Source organism: Mustela nivalis (genome assembly GCF_964662115.1).
Source record: "Mustela nivalis genome assembly, chromosome: 15".
In the NCBI taxonomy this organism is placed as follows: Eukaryota; Metazoa; Chordata; class Mammalia; order Carnivora; family Mustelidae; genus Mustela; species Mustela nivalis.
In genome coordinates this window covers 35,478,157-35,496,436 of record NC_139034.1, presented here as the reverse complement: position 1 = coordinate 35,496,436, position 18,280 = coordinate 35,478,157, and the positions used below count along the sequence as shown (strand labels likewise).

Sequence of the window (18,280 nt, the reverse complement as noted above, 5' to 3'; positions counted from 1 at the left end):
ATGGCGATGGGGACAGAAAGAAAGAGAAACATGGTGATCAAATTATAAAAAAAAAAAAAGAAATAGGATGCTTTTAGCCAACTTCAAGTAAGCAGGGGCTGGTGATTCAAATAAATGATGAGGTGACTTCTTAAGTCACCTTAAATGGTGTTGACTTCTTAAGCTTTGTATAAATCTCAATACATTTCAGAAACTGCAGATCCCCTTGTTAATGCATATATTCAAACATTTTGAGAAGTATCAAAACAACAATCTATAAGAATATCACAATTTTAATGGTTCCTTACCATATGCAGCATTTATGAGGCTTTTAAAAATCCAATAAATCCTCCTGGGTAGATTATCCCTATCAACTAAATGAAAGTAATAGATATATATAAGAAAAAAGGAACAAAGGAAAATATAAAAGGCTACCTTCCCATCTTGGCTGCCTCCCATCCAATTTCTCTCTTTAAAGGTAACCACTCTTAACAGATGCTAGCATCTCCATCCAGAGAAAAAACCTTAAACACATGGTATAGACTTGTCTATTTTTCTATGTACAACATTCCTTTCTTTATACACAAGTGCTAGTATTATATACACTGTGCTGGGACTTGCTTCCACTTAACATATCTTGGAAATCTACTGATGTGCATGTGAAAGGCACACTTCATTTCACCGTGCTTCCCTTTATTACACTTCACAGATAATTGTGGTTTTTACAAATCGAAGGCTCCTGGCAACTCTCTGTCCGTCGCGTCCACCAACACTCTTTTTCCAACACCATTTGTTCACTGCATGTCTCTGTGCCATATTTTGGTAATGCTTGCCATATCTCAAATTCTCTTCATTATTATATTTGTTATGATGATATTGATCAGGGGACTTTAGTATTACTACTGTAATTGTTTTAGAGGCGCTGCAAACCAAACCCACATAAGATGGCAAACTTAATCAATCAATGTATGTGTTCTGGCTGCTCCACTGATGGGCTGTTCCTCCACCTTTCTTCCTCTCCTGGGGTCTCCCTAGTTCCTGAGATACAACAATATTGCAATTAGGCCAATTAATTTACAGTGGCCTCTAAGTGTTCAAGTGAAAGGAAGAGTCAATTAATGTGGCAAACTTCACTGCTATCTTATTTTAAGGAACTCTCACAACCACCCCAGCCTTCAGCGAGCACCATCCTGAACAGTCAGCAGCCATCAGTGACAAGACAGGACCCTCCACTAGCAAAAAGATTACAACTCCCTGAAAACTCAGATGGTTAGCATTTTGTAGCTACAAAGTATTTTTATTTTATTTTTTTAGAGAGAGAGAAACTTCAGCAAGCTCCTTGCCCAGCGAAAAGCCTGACACGGGGCTTGATCTCATGACCCTGAGATCATGACCTGAGCCTAAATCGAGCGTTAGATGCTAAACCAACTGAATCACCCAGGCACCCCAGCCACAAAGTATTTTTTAATCAAGCTATATACAGTGATTTTTTAGAGACATAAGGCTTTAGCACCCTTAATAGACTACCACAGGGTAAGTATATCTTTTATATGCCCTGGGAAACCAAAAAATTCATTGGGATCACTTTATTGTGATATTCACTTTCTTGTGAGAGTCCGGAGCTGAGCTCGCAGTATATTTGAGGTATTCCTGTATTAGTAAGGCTGCAATGAACATCCTCAGACATATCTTTTGACATTTTTATATAAGGGTCTTTATAAGAAATTCTTAGCAGTGGAACAGATAAAAGAGTATCTGAATTTTAAATTTTTGAGAGCTATTGCCAAACTGTATTCCAATTTCATGCCCGCTAAGTATTTTTCAGATTAACTGGAAGTTAGTACCTTTTGATGTCCTTCACCCATTTCCTGTACCCTTAAACTCAACCTCTGGCAACCACCAATCCAGTAGCTGTTTTAACAAGCTTTCCAGATCATTCCAATGAATGCTGAAATTTGAGAACTCTGATTTAAACCATTATCTCATTTAAATTTCCCAACAACTCTCTGGGACTGGTGCTTCCATTACGCCCATTTCACGGATAAAGAAACAGATTCTCAGAGAGGTATTATTACTTGTCCAAGGTCATATACTTAGCAAGTGGTGAAATTGGGAATGGAATTGTATCTGCTCGACTTCAACTTATGTATATCTGACCCTGGAACAATGTGGGGGGTGGCAGATACTGACCTGCCCCAGCCCCAGTCAAAAATTGCATATAGCTTTTGACTCCCCCAAAACTTAATAGCCTCCTGCTTACAGTTTATAAAATAGCTGATCAACACATATTTTATATATCATATGTATCACATACTATATTCTTATAATAAAGGAGGCTAGAGGAACACTAAGATAATCATAAGAGAAAATACATTTACAGTTCTACTGTGCTGTATTGAAAAAAATCTGTGGACCAGCAGTTCAAACCCATGTTATTCATGGGCCAACTCTATTTATAAACATTTGTATACGGATTTATACTATGGGCAAAGTCTCATGAGGACTGTGGGGTGTACCATGCCAGGCATTGAGCTAGGCACTGGGGATAGGGCTGAAGATACTGCTGGTTCTTGTAGTCCTGGGGGGAGACCACAACTGACAGAACGGAGTCATAGGAGGAGAAGAAGCTTGAAGAGAGCACCGAAGGAGACAGGAAAGGCTTGAAGGACCCCTGGGTCAAAACTTTAAGGTATGTAGAATTTTCTAAAAGGAAGAATCCAAATAGTTGAGATTGTTATGGGGCAGGAAGCTGACCCATAGTGTACCGAGGAATCCGGAAGACAATGAAGGAGTGTCTACAAAAGGGCCCCTACTTCATGTGTGTCTCCTGGACTGGATTGGACTTCCCTCCCTCAGCAGTCATCTGAAATCCACTCTGCCCTACTTTTGTTCATCACTGTTGTTGGATAATAAACCTGGGGGAGGGGAGAACCTGAGAAGGTGGGGCAGGGCTGAGGAAGTGTTTTTAGGAATGGGACACTGTGGGGCTCCATGTGAGCCTGAGCAGAGAGGGAGAGCCAGGAAGCCAGGTTGTGGGGAAGTCTGAGCTCTAGCACCAAGCAGCCATGTGTCCTCAAGAAAGCCTCTATGTTTGAGGTCCAAAGCAAAAGGGGATGGTCTAGCCATTTCTAAATATCTGCCCCAGCTCTGGGATCCCACAGAAGATGAAGATGGGTCAGCAAGCTTTTTCCATAAAGAAACAGGAAATATTTTTTGCTTTGCAGGTCATATGATGGACACCAACTTGTACTTCTTCGTCCATTGCATAGAAGAGTCCAGAACATATCATCTCTGCCTTAAAGTAACTATACTGACACCTCACTTTTCCTTAGATCTAGTTTAAAAGTGTCTTGGCTTGAAAAAGTTTTTGTGGGGAAAAAAAAAGTTTGCAGGCAGATTCTTTCCAAAGTAGCTCAGAGACCACTTCCTCTTAGCCTATCCCCTCCTCCTCCACCCATGCCCCTCCTACCTCCTCCTTACACTTGGCAGTGCCTTCTTTTCCAGTCCCTTCAAGTGGGCTCATATTAAGATGGCGGGGTTTCACCTCTAGCTCCCCAAAGTTCTATCTTTTCTGAATTGCTGTCCTCTTCACTCAACATATACTATATTAACTCTTGAAATCTAGGCTTCCACAATTCCTTATTATTCCAGAGTGTAAGGCTTAATTTTTGTCTCTTATTTTGCTATCAGTAAAACATTTTGTGTGTGTGTGTGTGTGTGTGTGTGTGTGTGTGTGTGTGTGTTATTATTGTAGTGGTATTACGTGGCTCAGTACATATATTTTCAGTGAGACTGAAAGGAGAGAGACCAAAAAAGGCTCAACTCAGATCTGGCAGGCTTCCAGTATCTGCTCCTATTGCTTTTCGTATCCTGTGAAATAGGAAATTCTGTGCTCAGTCTTGATTTGAAAGTTTTTATAAAAAAATATTTTCTCTGGACATTGATTCTCTGAGAGCAAATAGGTTTTTTTTTTTTCCTTTTCTTTCTTTTTTTTTTTTTTTTTAAATGAAAATAATGCTTCCAGCACTTAAAACACTGGCAAATATAGCTATCAGTATGATTTGGAGGAGAAGCAGAAAACCTGTCGAGTTGCTAAAGCAATTAGGGTATTTTTTTTTCCCATGGATGAACGATAGCAATGACGACCACAGACATGGAAAACATTTTAACACTTCATAAAATTCCTTTCCGACAGCAGGAACATAGAAGCCAAATTTCCCTTGGCAGAAATTAAAAAAAAAAAAAAAATGTTTAGCTGAGATGTTCCTAAGAAGTGAGTGGTTTCAGAAAGAGCTTTCCAGGCAGAAGAAATGGGGATGATAACACCCATCTGCCTGAAAGCAGGATCACGGTCCACAGGGAGGTCACAGACCCCGCATATGTCACTCCAGCACTCCGTGTACTACTGGGTATTTAAAAGGCGCCCAGTAAATATTTGTGGGTGAATTTCATCATTCATTCAAACACGATTTTAATCAAGAAAGCAGATGGGGATGTGATAGAGGAGACCAGTCAGGGAAGGTGCAGCACCCCCAACAAGGATCCTGACCTGTCTAGACTCTGCATCATCCCAGCCCGGTGCCGCGCACAGACTCCCAGGGTTGAAATGTGGCTTGAAATTTGCAGAACTGCCCTGCAGACATGACCTCCACAGTGAGGCAGAAGCGGGGCATGCGCCTAGGAGGGTATAGGAGCCACTGTTCTGTGATCAGCTAAGGAGATCTCCGCATCTTGGCTGGATCCCAGCAGGGAGGCTGGCTCTGTTTCAGATATTCAAGGGAAAAGGGATCAAAGTCATGGACATGATAAGGACTGTAGACTTTTCAGAATGGGAATGGGCTTTAGAGGGGTGCTGTCTGGTCAAATCCTTGTGCTACCGAATAGATGGGGAAACTGAGACCCAGGATGCTCAGGGGACTGTCTTAAAGTCACCTGGCTAACTGATGGTCAAGCCAGGATTAGAACCAGCATCTCTTCAGGCCTGGTCAACAGCCTCTCCTGTCTGTTTTCAAGAATCTAAGATGAGGGTGGCGTTGATTCCTATCATAAACCCACAAAGCAAATGCGCATGGTAGTCCTCAGTTCTCCGATCTCCAGCTCAACAGTATTAATAACAGGGCTGGGACAGCTCTACTGCATGTTGCTCAGCTGAAGAATATACTGTGTGTTCTACTTGAAGGAAGATGGCATGTTGGAGCGAAGCCAGCCGAGCTCACGGTTTATTCAAACAGCCCAGCATATAGAACATGTCTTGCAGTTTTTAGGGTCCAGCCTGATTTCCGATACCACCTTCATTTCCATCTATAATCTTTGACCAACAGCCAGTAGTTGTACTGAGGTCTCTGATACAAAGCCGGGAATTATACAGACTGGGGCATAGCTCAGGGAGGTGGGAAAGGGCACCAGTAAATGGCCTCTGTGTCATCTAAAGTCTTGCTAGAAGGAAAAACACAAACCCTACAACTCAATGTGCGTAAGATAATTGGAAAGAATTAAATGCTCAAGGGGATAGGGAGCTTGGTAATAAGTGCTGTAGAGGGTACTGGAGGGGGCTGGGGCGATGAGCTATATCAGGAGCATGCATGACAGAGGCTCCTGCCTGGGCTCGAGGGAAATACTGGAGGCAAGGGATGGAGCATCGGCACCAGCGTGGAGGGGGAGAGAGGGGACCGCTAGAGGCAAAGGCTTCATTTCCTAACCAGGCAGTAGCATTTATATTCCTTGTGAAGCCAGCGCGGAGTATCACCGAACATTTCTTCAACTCCACCTGTACGCTATAAATTTATAGCTATAATGTCCTCCTCTGCTTATTTTTGCTGTTCATAAAAACACACCTAAGCACAGTGGTAGACAGCTAACTGCACAGTGGACCAAGAGTCTTGGGTTCTGATCTGCCCACAGACTGCTAAATGACCAAGATGTGTCCTGTCCTCTCTAGAACCTCTGTTCGCTCCTCTCTAAAATGACAGGGTGTGAGAAAATGGGTCTCTGAACTCCCCTCTCACTCTGACATTCTACAGTTTCTACTTTCCAGTCTTGCTCATTGTATTTATGGCACGTATTCTTAAATTAATATTAATCAACCCTTCACTGCCGTCTGCTTTCCCAATTGCCTTTGCCCCACGTTCCTCCCTTACTTCTCTTCTCTCTTACTGGGAAGTGTACTGGGGAAGTACCAAAGTGGGGATATCACGGAGTGTTTAAATTTTCATTAGATGAGTGTGTGTTGTAACAAGGCATGCACAATTGATCATCTTGGCATGCATATTAATAATTGAATGCTGTGGTACATGCTTCCTGAACTTTATAAACAGCTCCTCTCTGAGCTTTGAAATGACAAGCTTTGCTGTAACTGAAAAACTGAAAGTGGGCAGGCCTACAGGGAGTGAGTGCCTACGGAGCATACATTTTTAAAAGGCAAAGAAGATCAGAACCCCAAAATCTCTCAGTGGGGAAAAAATGGGGAAGTTTTCAGCCCAATGGACAGGTTAAGAAATGAAACAAACAGGAAGCAAGGATGACCTAAGGATAAGATGACATAAGAGTGAGATGATTCACCTGAGGTGATATTTTTTTTCTCTTCCTTCTATATCTAGCAGATGAGATCCACCCAGCTGGCCGGAAAAGAGGAGAGAGAGCCCCAGCTTCCATGCCACGATACATGGCGTCCACCACTGATACCTCTCAGAACTGCACGAACGTGGTCTGAAGTAAAAAATGATCCCAAAAAGAAGCGAATGGATGCTGAACTCCCCAAACTCTTAGATGCATCAGGTGCCGCCCCTTGATGCTTAAAGCCAAGGCTCAGATGGAAACTACGCCTGCTTGATTCTGTTTAATAGCTGGTCCTGGGGTGAAGACCAGAGATACGAGGAAGCCTAGAACTTAAACAAATGTTTGCAGGACTGAACACCAACAAGGCTGCTCGAAGGTAACTACTGGACCTTGATGCAAGCCTTGAAATAAATCACAACTTTTTCTTTAAGTTATTATTCATGGCTCTTGATTTTTTCCCCCTTTGAGCAAATGCTATCTGCTCAAATATGAAAGCAAGGACAAATATGACAAGCAAAGCAAGGATGGGTGCATCTAATCCAGTTTAATGGACTAATACTTAGTGAAATTTCCCTTCTATTTCCAGTAAAATCTATCGAGGGACCCAAACTTTTACCATGCTTAGCGTTTTGCAAAAATGTGCCTGAACTTCTCTGGAAGTTGTTAAATGAGCCTTCCCCTCAGGACACCAGGCCAGCCCCATCTGCTGTAATAAGCTAGCTCATCAATATACTTGCTTTCAAATTGCCTTAGAACACTTTGTGGAAAGTCAGAACGTCATGGCTTTCCAACGGAGAGCCCACCATGGGGCACTAGGGTGAATGGCGGGGGCGCTGTGGAGATCTTCTGTGTGGGAGAATGGGCTCAGGGTTACTGCCAAACAACCCGATTTCCAGCCCCTCAGGAGAAAGAAAACTGAGATGCCATTCCTGAACCTTCGTGCTTAACAGTCATGATCTAATTCTAAATGAGAGAGCTGAAATGTGATTCCTGTGGTGTTTTCCAGAAGCATAAATGCAGACAAATGGGGGTGTGGCTGGTTCTGCTCTTGGAAAATGCAGCAAGTGTGCCAATCGCTGTGGACTCTGGTGGTCATTATGTTGGAAGCAGCATCACATGCTGATGCCAAACTCCCCCCACTACGCTAAAGGGTTCTGGGATAAGTAGAAAACATGGGCGAGACAAACAGATGCAACTGCACCAGACGTGAAAGGAGATGTATTTAAAATTCAAAGAGCGCTGAAATGTGCACACGCCTCACAGCTCAGCCAGGTGACATCTGTCATGACGGATGGTAGGCTTGGGTTCCCCTGTGCACCTGGGGAGTGGTCATCTTTGTGACAGCACATAAGAAAGAATGGAAAATTCTGAGCTTGCTCAGTAAGGCAGGCCATCTTCCTGTTCTCCCTCAAAGGCTTCATTCCAGGTCAATGCTCATGTTTAAGGTCTTTAAGATCTTGGAAGTTGTCCCGAAGGCCTTAACTATCAAGGCACATGAAGGCCCCTCAGGCCCTCTGTGGCTGGGGTGGGCCCCACGGCACTGTGGGCTGTCAACATCAGCTGGGACTTTTCACCGTCTCTGCTGACTGCTGAAACACTTCCCCAGAAGCCAAGTACAGGGCTGAGGGGGGTCTCTCCCGCAGCAATAGGTAGATGGGAAATGTAACTGCAACTGCGGAATGCCAACATGAGTTTCTCTGTCGACTCCTCCATGCTGACTCCCCTAACGCCCCCTAACCTGCTACCAGGGGTCTGGGAGCGTGCAGCAGCTGCCAACCAAGGCACGGCTAGTGAGCTTTCAAACGTGCTTGACCACTCAAGCAAAGCTGAAGGCCCAGGACCCCAGACTGTGCCACCTGCACCTAACCACTCTTGGAGGGCCCTGGGAACTTCTGAACTGTCTCCAGTTTCCTTCCTGCCATCCTTCCCATTTACTCATGTGCTTGCTCACTCATCATCCTGAGTCTGTGTTCCAGACACTTGGTATGCGTGCAAGACTGATAATCACAAGCAGACAAATCACGACATCATTGCACACTTCAGTAAGTACTCTGAAGGACCTCGAACTTGATGAACCTCCTGGGGAAGGGTGAAGCGGAAAGGTCTCTCTGAAGGGTGGGCTTTGGGCCAAGACCTAAAGGACGGGAGGGATTCACACATGCAGGGAGGGGGGCAGTAACCAACAGGCAGGACAGAGGTGCAGAGGCTTGCAGGTGGGAGGCGGTTCTGACAGGCTCCAGGGCAGGGAGGCCCGTGGGGATGAGGCACGATAAGCCAAGGGAAAACGGATGTTGAAATGGAAGGAATGGAGAGCTTTTAGTCTGGGGAGAGTGAATATTACTATAAGTGCAATGGGAACCTACTCAAGGGATTTAAGTGGGGAAGATATGATGTGAATTATATTAGACGATGTGTGAAAAATAGATTGAACAGGAATAAAAGTGGAAAAGGAGGGACTATATGTGGCAGAAACTGCAAAATGCCTCCAGGCAGCCATCCTCCCTTCCTTCCTTCCTATGAGATCTCCAGTTTTATTCTGGGGAGCAACACGCCCACTCAAGAAAGGATATTTCCTACTTTCCTTATAGCTAGGCATGGACACGTGTAATAATTCTGCACAATAAGACAGAAACGAAAGTCTGTTGGGGATCTTTGGGCAAGTTTTGCTTTCTTGCTCTAAAGGCACAACCTGGTCCTCTGCTTTTTCCCTTGAATGCGACTTGAGCTTGTAAAAAAAGAAGTGATGGCCCGAGTAAAAGCGGTGATTTTGGACCATCACCTAGGAAAAGCTAATAGCCTCACAGACACCTCAGGGTGACAGCCCTGAACCCATGCCAACAAACACCTAAATCCAGATTTTACAAGGTCTGAAAAGGGAAAAACCTCCCTTGTTTCAGGCAAAGTTAGGCGGGGTTTTTTTGTTACTCACAGGTGGACACCAGGTCTAACTGAGGCGCCAGGCCGCTGCCACACTGCAGACAGCCTGCCCTTGAATGCTGGTAGTTACAATGAAGAAAAGCCGTAGTTTTTGAATGCTGACACAGTGGGGTTTCCTGATGGCCTGAATACGGGCTTTGGTAGAAGGAGATGATGAGGGTAAAAATTACTTGTAGGATTTGGGTCTGAGAATTCCCTAAAATGTAAAGGAAAAATCTAAAACAGAATGGGTTTAAAGATTAAAAGCAAGAATTCCATTTTTTATATTTCATAGTGGGAAGTGCTGAAGAGGCATCTAGGACAGGAGTCTCCACTCTTAGGTTTCCGTGAGGTGAATTTCCCTCCGGAATTCCTGGTCCTGCTCTAGCCCTTTACTTTCTCCCTCCCAGAGCAGGGGCAGGTCAGCCTGCCCATACCACCCCACCCACCCACCCCATCCCCCATTTCCCTCTGCTCCTCCTCACTGTGCAGTGGGGCCCAGGGCTTCTGGGCTGCGTGGCCAGATGCGCCCCCTGGAGGCCTCACAGTAGAAAAGTAGAAAGCCTGTTGTTAAAGGGACTTGAACTTCCCTTTCCAGTTCAGCCTTTATCAGTAATCCAATGCTGACGTCTGGACCCTACCACAAGCCAGGCTTCTTCCTCTATCTCTCTCTTCAAACAAGACCAACTCAGTCCTGCATCATGTTAAGCGCATTGAATTTCTTCAGTCACAGGAGCTGGGCCTCTTTTTAACAGGGGCTTCTTTTAATGGATAAGACCAAAGGACACGGAATTGTTCCTCTATTTTAATGCACGGCTGCCTTCCTACCTTCATTGTCAGGACAAGGGTTGAATGTTCCCTGCCGGGTATGACTGTAAAGTCACAGGAGTGAAAACGGATTTAAAATTGATGCTAGCGAACAAGAGGTATCCAATAATATTCCCATGTTCAGGCACCTGGCTTGCCATCGCTTTGGAGGGACGGTATCATTAGAGTTGAGTGGCCTTTCCCTCTCTTCCTTTTCTCCATTACCAGCCAGCCTTACTTCCCCTCCACCCACTCATCCCTTCCATGCTTCCCTCGTTTTAAAGAGGAAATCAATATTAGTGTCCTTTATCCTATCCCTAGTAACCCTAACCTCAGAGCTGCTGGGCGTATGTAGTCCAAGGAAAGGCCGTCCCTCACGATAGGTCATCGAGGGAAAGTGGTCTGATAATGGTCTGATGAGACAGCATCACTTCTGTTTTTCCTTTTCCTTTTCTATAAAGACAGGTGTCCCAGGTTAGTCTCCTACTGGATATCTGGTCACTTACCAGTATTCACCTGTGCACGTTTCTTATATATTTTATGTTGCTATGAAAAAATGTTCTTCTGACAACAAAGTCATATAAGATACCTGAGAGCCTAGTTTTTCATGTCCCTCTCTCTTCCCGTCCTAACAGATAGATATGTCATCCCTTGGGTTTACACTGATGAAAGAGGCGATCGACGTTTTGGCACACTGTATCACTGAAAAAATTCCTCATTCACGGAATGAATATGTAAATTGCATATGTCACCGTCCCACATGGCACCCTACACCTGGTACCGAATGGAGCGGGCATTGTTACAGTGTCATTCGATGGCTTTAACCAACCACGGGAACATCAGCAACCATAATGCATGATGCTGCTGTGACGCTAACTACAGACATAGACAGAGTGCCCAGAAAAAAAATTATACGCCCTTTTTTCGAATAGAGCCCTGGGTAATTACCCTGACTATTGTTCTATGAGAAAGCCCATTTATACCCCTACATCAATTTAAGGTCTGGACATGAAAAATCGCCAGCATTAAGCAGTTAAGGCAATTTGCTTTCCAGACGAAGAAAGGACAAAAAAATTAGACTGTAGAAAAATCTCAACTCCTGAGTTGCACACATTGACAGCCAAAGCTCACCTCAAATAAGGGATCCTGAGGAGGAGTTTTTCTGATGGTGCTTTCATCCTAAACAGAGCTCAAGGACAGTGTACTCAGGGTCTGCTTCCTAGTGTCGGCACTAGGAGGCCATGCAGGTCACGTTCTGCATGTGGGGCCAGCCCGCAGGTAAAGGGTGGCTGCACCGCAGGTGCGGTGTGACCTGAGGTGGGTCCACAGTCGCACAGAAGCTTCTGGCTGCCCTGCCCCAGGGGCCAGGTATGGTGTTCTGAGGAAAAGCTACAGAAACGTTGCTCACCTTGAGAAGTAAGCTCTCAGGGCAGGGTCCGTGTTCCGCCAAGTTGCCACAGAATATGAAATAGGTTATGAGGTTTGCCATTCCGTATGGAGTAAAATGGGAAATTATTGAACTACTTACCCCCAAAATGAAAACCAAAATTAAAGGAATGCAAAAGAAAAGGCAAAATCACAACGAAAACAAATGGCCCCCAAAATTTTACTTACATTGGGTGAGGATTCCAGTTAAGGCGTTTTTAAAATTCTCCTTGGCCTCTTCCATCTCCTGTTCATGGGTGGCCTTTTCATTCATCAGCCGGCGGACGTGGCTATTGGCTGACTGCACCATGGAATAGAACTGGTTTGCAGAACGCCGATTCACCTCCCCACGTTCAATCCAGGAAAGGAGCACTGTGATAGCCTCTGAAAACTTGCTATCATCTGGAAATGGAAAACCACCAAGTACAAATCATGCCAAGGCAAGAAAATGGACTTGACTTTAGGCTCTTCTCAAAAGACCTAACAGGGACCATCTTAATGAATGCATTTCCCGAACTTCACAAATTATCTCTCCTAAGATGAAGTGCTCTAGCATCCCTTGGCTTCCCCTTCCACCTCTAACTCCATGGTCCCATAGAGCCATCCAAGAAACAAACAGTGGTTCACTCTCTCATCTACGAAACCAGCAAATTCAGTTTGAGGTCTGTTCTGGGCATTCTTGGTAACACAGTATGCCAAACCCTGATTTCTCTCTTTTAAGACTGGCTGGAAAAACTGTCATTAACCTATCTGGTATCCACTTTATTCTTTCATCAGATATATTATACAACGATACTACTTTTCTGGTTTAGAATCAGCAGATTCTAAAAATGGATGTCTAAATATGGATGACAGAGTTAACTATTTTAAAACTGGATGTAACGGATGATATTGTTCCCAAGGCTTTAGTAAGAATTAGTCAGTTCTTTTTATACTACAGTTCAAAACTAATTTCATCTTAGGTTTAATACAACATATTTAATTAGGCTGAAAAACAGAATATTTCCTTGTTTTCAGCAAAAGAGGACTTGTTATCTGGCTGGTCAGTGTTTTCTCCCAAAGCAATTTGGAAGCCTATTGGAATGCATTTGAAACTTGGTTTGAGGTATGTATGGGGATTTGGGGGTGGGGGGAGTGGGGAATGAGGTTCCACCTGTAAATAAATGATAAAGTTTATTTGAAAGAAAACAAACTTGCCTGTTTGGGAATTGTTACTGGAACAGACCTGTTATATGGCTTAGAAGTAGGGGGGAAAAAAAAGCAAGTTTGAAGGTAATTAAGTTAATTAGAACTGGAAGTTATATGTCAATTATCACAACATTTAATCAATCCTACTGCTGAAGGCTTCCTGCATACTTCCCAGGCAAATCTGAGGGGAGAAGTCTTCCACTTACATTTTTCTACCCTTGGAAAATGTGGCTTGAGAAGAATACCCTACATTTCTCAAGAAAACTATATAAGCTCTGAATTCTAAAAATCAGGAGCAAAATTAAACTGGAAGATTCAGATTCTTACTTATTTTTATCTGATAGATACTGAGTGCTTATTATGATCCCTCCACTGAAGGAACATCAGAAAAACTGTGTGTGTATCTTTGTGTTTGCATATATTTTCTATATTATTATCTATTTTTATTTATTATATATTATTTACACACACATACACACACACACACCCCCAGATGACTGGACAGAGTGTGATTCATACTTGGTAGAGGAGTTTTGTTTTATCTAACACACCACATGTTTTTAATCAACCACTGTTGTTGGTATGTTACACATCACACAAAACCTTCCTTCTTGGGGCTCTCTGTGAATTTCATAGCACATTACAGAAATACCTTTAGTACTTTTCCTGCTAGAGGCCCCCTCCCAGAAGGGGCACCCCTTCCTTATAGTGGCTGTTGCCTGCGCAGAAGTATGTGTGCTGAAGGAAGGCAGGACCAGCCTGACCCCGTGTGTGGGATGTGCTCTGCTTTCTCCACGGTGGAAGTACACATCGAACACATTCTACTGATCAGCATCCACCCAGGCCCTCTCCCACTGCGGCAGGGGTAGTCTAGGGTTGGGGATCAAAGCCTTTTTTCAGCGCAAACCTGCCCCCTCTACCCTCACACCTTCACAGGAGGAGACAACAGACCCTGGGAACACCCACGGGCACCCCACAAAGACACCTTTCCTTGAAAATCTCAACACACAGGCGCAGAACATACACGTGCAGTCTCACGGTGGGCTCATCCAATTCTGTTAACTTTGGAATTTCAGTCTGAGCTCAACCCTCTGTGAACTCCAGCTACAGTGGTTTCTTATCTCATTTCATGGACCGGAGCGGCTTGTGTAAGATAAAATCCATCATACAACTTAACATTACGTTCAGCCCATGGAGAGGCCCATAATTTAGCATTATGTTTGTGAGAGGCCCACTGTGACCGTTACAGTCAGAATAAATTTTGCCTCCCGCGTGCACTCTCTACCTCTCTCCCTGCCAATATATGTTAGGAGAATGGACCTCCCAAAAGACAGCACGAATAAACCTAATGCTTATAAGAAATCTTTTTTTCCCCCTCTTAAAAAATAACAACAAAAAAGAAAACACCGACTTCATGTACCATTTTTCCCCTTAGCTGGGACTTTCATCTCTGCATAACACAGAGCAAAAGAAACCCTCCATGATTTTGTTGGGGAGCTAACTAGGAGAGAGAACAATGCTGTTCTATTTTTCCCTCCTGTTACTGGTTGTTTTTCCTTCTCTAGCCTGTGGTCACTGAGTTCATAAATACACTAATTTACTGTCAGGGAGAGCACACTTCAATTTTAAAAATATATGTTTGCTGAAATGATCTGAAAAGCAAATTTTATTGTTCCTCGCTCCTAGACGGAGTGCGTAAGTTCACCAGCAGATCACAGTTAATTGATAGTTTTCAGAAAGAGAAACAGCAGTTTTAGGATTGAGCAACTGAAAATATACAATTTATAAAATGAGGAAGCAAGAGACTTGCTCATATTTTAACAAGTGTTAAAAAAAATATGTAACACGAGTAATTGTAGGCAGAATTCGATTAGCTTAAAAGAAGTGTACACTTCTGGTGAAAACTCCCGATTTCATCCTCATTTCTGAACTCTCTAAAACTGCTAGGCCAACGTAAAATTGATGTACTGACATGTATATTCAATGTGAAGACATTAGTTAAGGTGCATTTGGTTAAGTTTGGGCAATATCTGTTGCTGTGTAAGAAGGGACTTTATATTAATTAAGACTAACCCAGCAACTCACTCTAAATGGTTACAGGAGTGTAAGGGGAGCGGTCATTTTCAATATCCAACTGTAAATTCAATTTTGTATTCAGTGGCAAGATCACTGAGAAAACAGAAAACAATATAAGCTAATTTAAACAGGACTTAGATTGCAGCATTATTAAAGCTATTCATGTGAAAAGAAATTAACAGTGCTCATAAAAATCACATCAAAGATGCAGTTATGAAGAATTCCAAATACTTTCTGTGAACACGCTTAGGCATAACTCTGAACACGGGTGCAGTTTAGAAACTAGAATGTGCAGACGTGCTTTTTCCACAGCAAGAATTGGGAAGATCGGCGCAGTAAGGACTGAATACGGACGATTTGCTCATTAAAAATTGTGCGGTGTTTTCTAATCAGGGTCTTCAAGACATCACACCCAGGTTACTGAACGATTTGCCCCATGACTTTTCTTGATTTGCACTGTCCTCTTCAATCCACCCCCCATTCCCTTACTGTTCTCCCCTTTGTTAAAAACCATGGCCACACCGCCCCAGCCTTTGCCTATCTGTGCACTCATCCAAGGAATCTTCTCGTTTCTGGTCTACCTGTTCTGGTTCCCTCAAGATTCAGCTTCAGTGCCTTTCATGAAGGCAGGTTTTCTGGAACCCCAGCATGAATTATGTGTCCATTTGCTATGTTTCTGCAATTCCCTAAATATCCCGCTACTAAAACATCAGTCACTCTGTATAGTGATTGCTGGTTTATGGATGGGTCTCCAGTTTTGAAGGGCTGACATGAGAATAAAGCTTCCAAAACACATTTCAATCTCCTGGTCATTCTGAGCTTTTCTCTTTGCAGCTTACCTACATTTGGCTACACTATTTCTAATAGACTTGCCGTGGTTAGAGCTAGAGAGCCACAAATTCAGTGGTCAGAAGTTGGGAAACATCAGTTGGGAATAAACATTTCAATTTTGTGTTCAAGAGTATTTTCACAGGGACTCTCAGAGATAAAAGTCTGCCTGGCAGTTAGGCTAGCTGGTCCTTTACCCTTCAGGCCTCTGAGGTCATTCCCACTGGCAATGAAAGTTAAGAATGATATCCGATAATCACAGAGAAGAACTTCCTGCAGTAAGGCACTAACTAACCAGTTTGTCATAGGAGTCAAAAATCTTTTTGAAGACATTTTCAGTTCTGGGGAAATAATGACCGACTTCAGTTTTGTGAGGAATAAACAATATTATGATGACTATCATCCCTCAATGTCATGACCTAAAGCCGTACCCATCTCATTTCATTTCTGTTTACCTCGGACTTTATCAACCTCCCTCCCTCTCTTTCCCTCTCTTCCATATTTCTTGAGCACCTGGCACATAGTAGGCATTTAAAAAATTGCACATGTGATAAATCTTTGCTATTCAAAGACTTTAAGCTTGAGCCTCATTTTGGGAGCTCTTTGAAAATGCAGACTCACTCTTACTCAGGCTTCCTGACTCAGAATCTGCACCCTACTCCAAGTGATTCATACGCACATTAAAGTTTTGGAAGCACTGGAAGAAATCAGTCAATGAAAACCCGGGAAATTGGCTGGGAGCTCATCTAAGTTAAAGGATAACAAAACCCTGAAATGGAAAGTAGCAGCTGAGGTAGTGGAGAATACTGAAAGGATGTGATGTGATCCTTAGGAGCTTCGTGAATCCCTGTCCCTAACCTCCCCCACCGGCATTTAAGGAAGAGCTGGTTTAGCACCTGGCATCCCCATCCCAGGGGAAAAAAAAAATGTGGAAAAAAAAAATTGTCCACGACTTGCAAATGGGCATAGAGACCACTGCAGATCCTTTCAGTGAAATTCTGGCCATGGCCTAGAGGACCCTCTGTATTGCTCCCACCCACCCCCAGAATTATCTGATTTGATGGGGGAGTGAATCTTTCATTGTTTTTGACCAGGCTATCTTATTACTCTTTAGGGACAGGACATAAATTGTGGAGGGCTGATAACAACACAAATAATTCTCCCTAACAACAGAGATGAATTTTTGTTCAGTAGAAAATATGAATCATTGTACAGCAAATTCTCTTTTGAAACAGTTTTTAACGTCTAAATGAGTTAACGAAAATCACTGGCACTGTTCATATTCGTAAGTCATGGTTCCACAGCCACAATATCCTTTAGCCACCCTTGAGCTATAAACTCCTCAAAGGCCAGGCCCGTGCTGCAATCAGATCTGAAACCTCAGGGCCATGACATAGAGCCCAGGACCCAGCAGGTGGACACAGGGTGAACTTCAGTCAAACTGATGAATAGATAATAAAGGGGAAAAGGACTCAGACTGGTAAGCAGTTTTTTTCTCCCCCTTTGTGGATGGAGGGAGATCTGGCCTTGATTTTCAGAACAATAGGTGGGATGAGAGCCAGGCCGTGAACACTGACTATGAAAACTTAGGTGAGATGTAAGACCCTTATTTATGGCTGGGTCTATAAAGGAATAACAGGAGAGGAGATTAATGGTTGAAAAAAATGTCCTGAGAATGAGATAAAAGGAAGATGTTCTACACTTTTTTTTCCCAATAAATAAATAAATAAATAAATAAAAATGGGGATACACACACACACACACACACACACACACACACACAGTGAACCACAGGAATGGTGTGTTGATCTAGCTATCACTGATTTCTGGCTTCTATGATAGCTGGAAACAGCTTACAATGTAGAGTCATATATTGACCCAAGCAGAATGGGGATTCCAGGATGGCCAAACATTAATACTACGACATCCCTAAAATTTCAACATGTGTCCCTCAACATTGGACATCCCTAAACAAGTCTCCATTTTTTGGCTGCTCAATGCACTATTAAAAGGGGTATAACCTTATCAATCCTCCAAATCACAGGTAGCAGGAAAGGTGATCCAAGTGGTTAATGCACCCTTCTCCCCGCCCCCAACACACACACACAATCTCCCCCAACTCTCATAGTACCTGTAAAAATGAAAACAATTACAGGTGGTGGCAATACGAAAATGCACTGGTTATTCCAGCTTTTGGGTTAAGCAAGATGTTTCTAGATGCAGTGGCCTATCTTGCCTCTGTGAAGGTCAATAACGCCTAAGGAACTGATTCTCAAACAGGCTCCTGTGCTTCTCATTTCCCTTGCCCTAAGAAGGAAGCCTGGCTTTTAGCTAATGGAACTTCCACTTGGCTTACAGCATTATTGATTTTTACTTTCTGGGAGCCATAAATATTGACAACCGTCTCAGCAAAACGCCAACACCACTGCCACCCCTCCTCCCTCTGGCAGGCTGACAGGGGCCATTCTGTATGCAAATCAGAGTCTAGCCCTCCGGAAATTATGAA

The 18,280-nt window shown here is 43.4% G+C and overlaps 1 protein-coding gene across 16 annotated transcripts in view; it reads right to left on the bottom strand.

Annotated features, from left to right (window-relative positions):
* ENOX1 (ecto-NOX disulfide-thiol exchanger 1) overlaps positions 1-18,280 on the bottom strand; it is a 563,146-nt gene that overhangs the window by 137,402 nt on the left and 407,464 nt on the right. For all 16 annotated transcript variants that reach the window (XM_082701321.1, XM_082701317.1, XM_082701322.1 and 13 more), the window contains one exon: positions 11,872-12,084. In XM_082701321.1, coding sequence (XP_082557447.1) covers positions 11,872-12,084 — 213 coding nt within the window. The remainder of the gene's footprint in view (positions 1-11,871; positions 12,085-18,280) is intronic.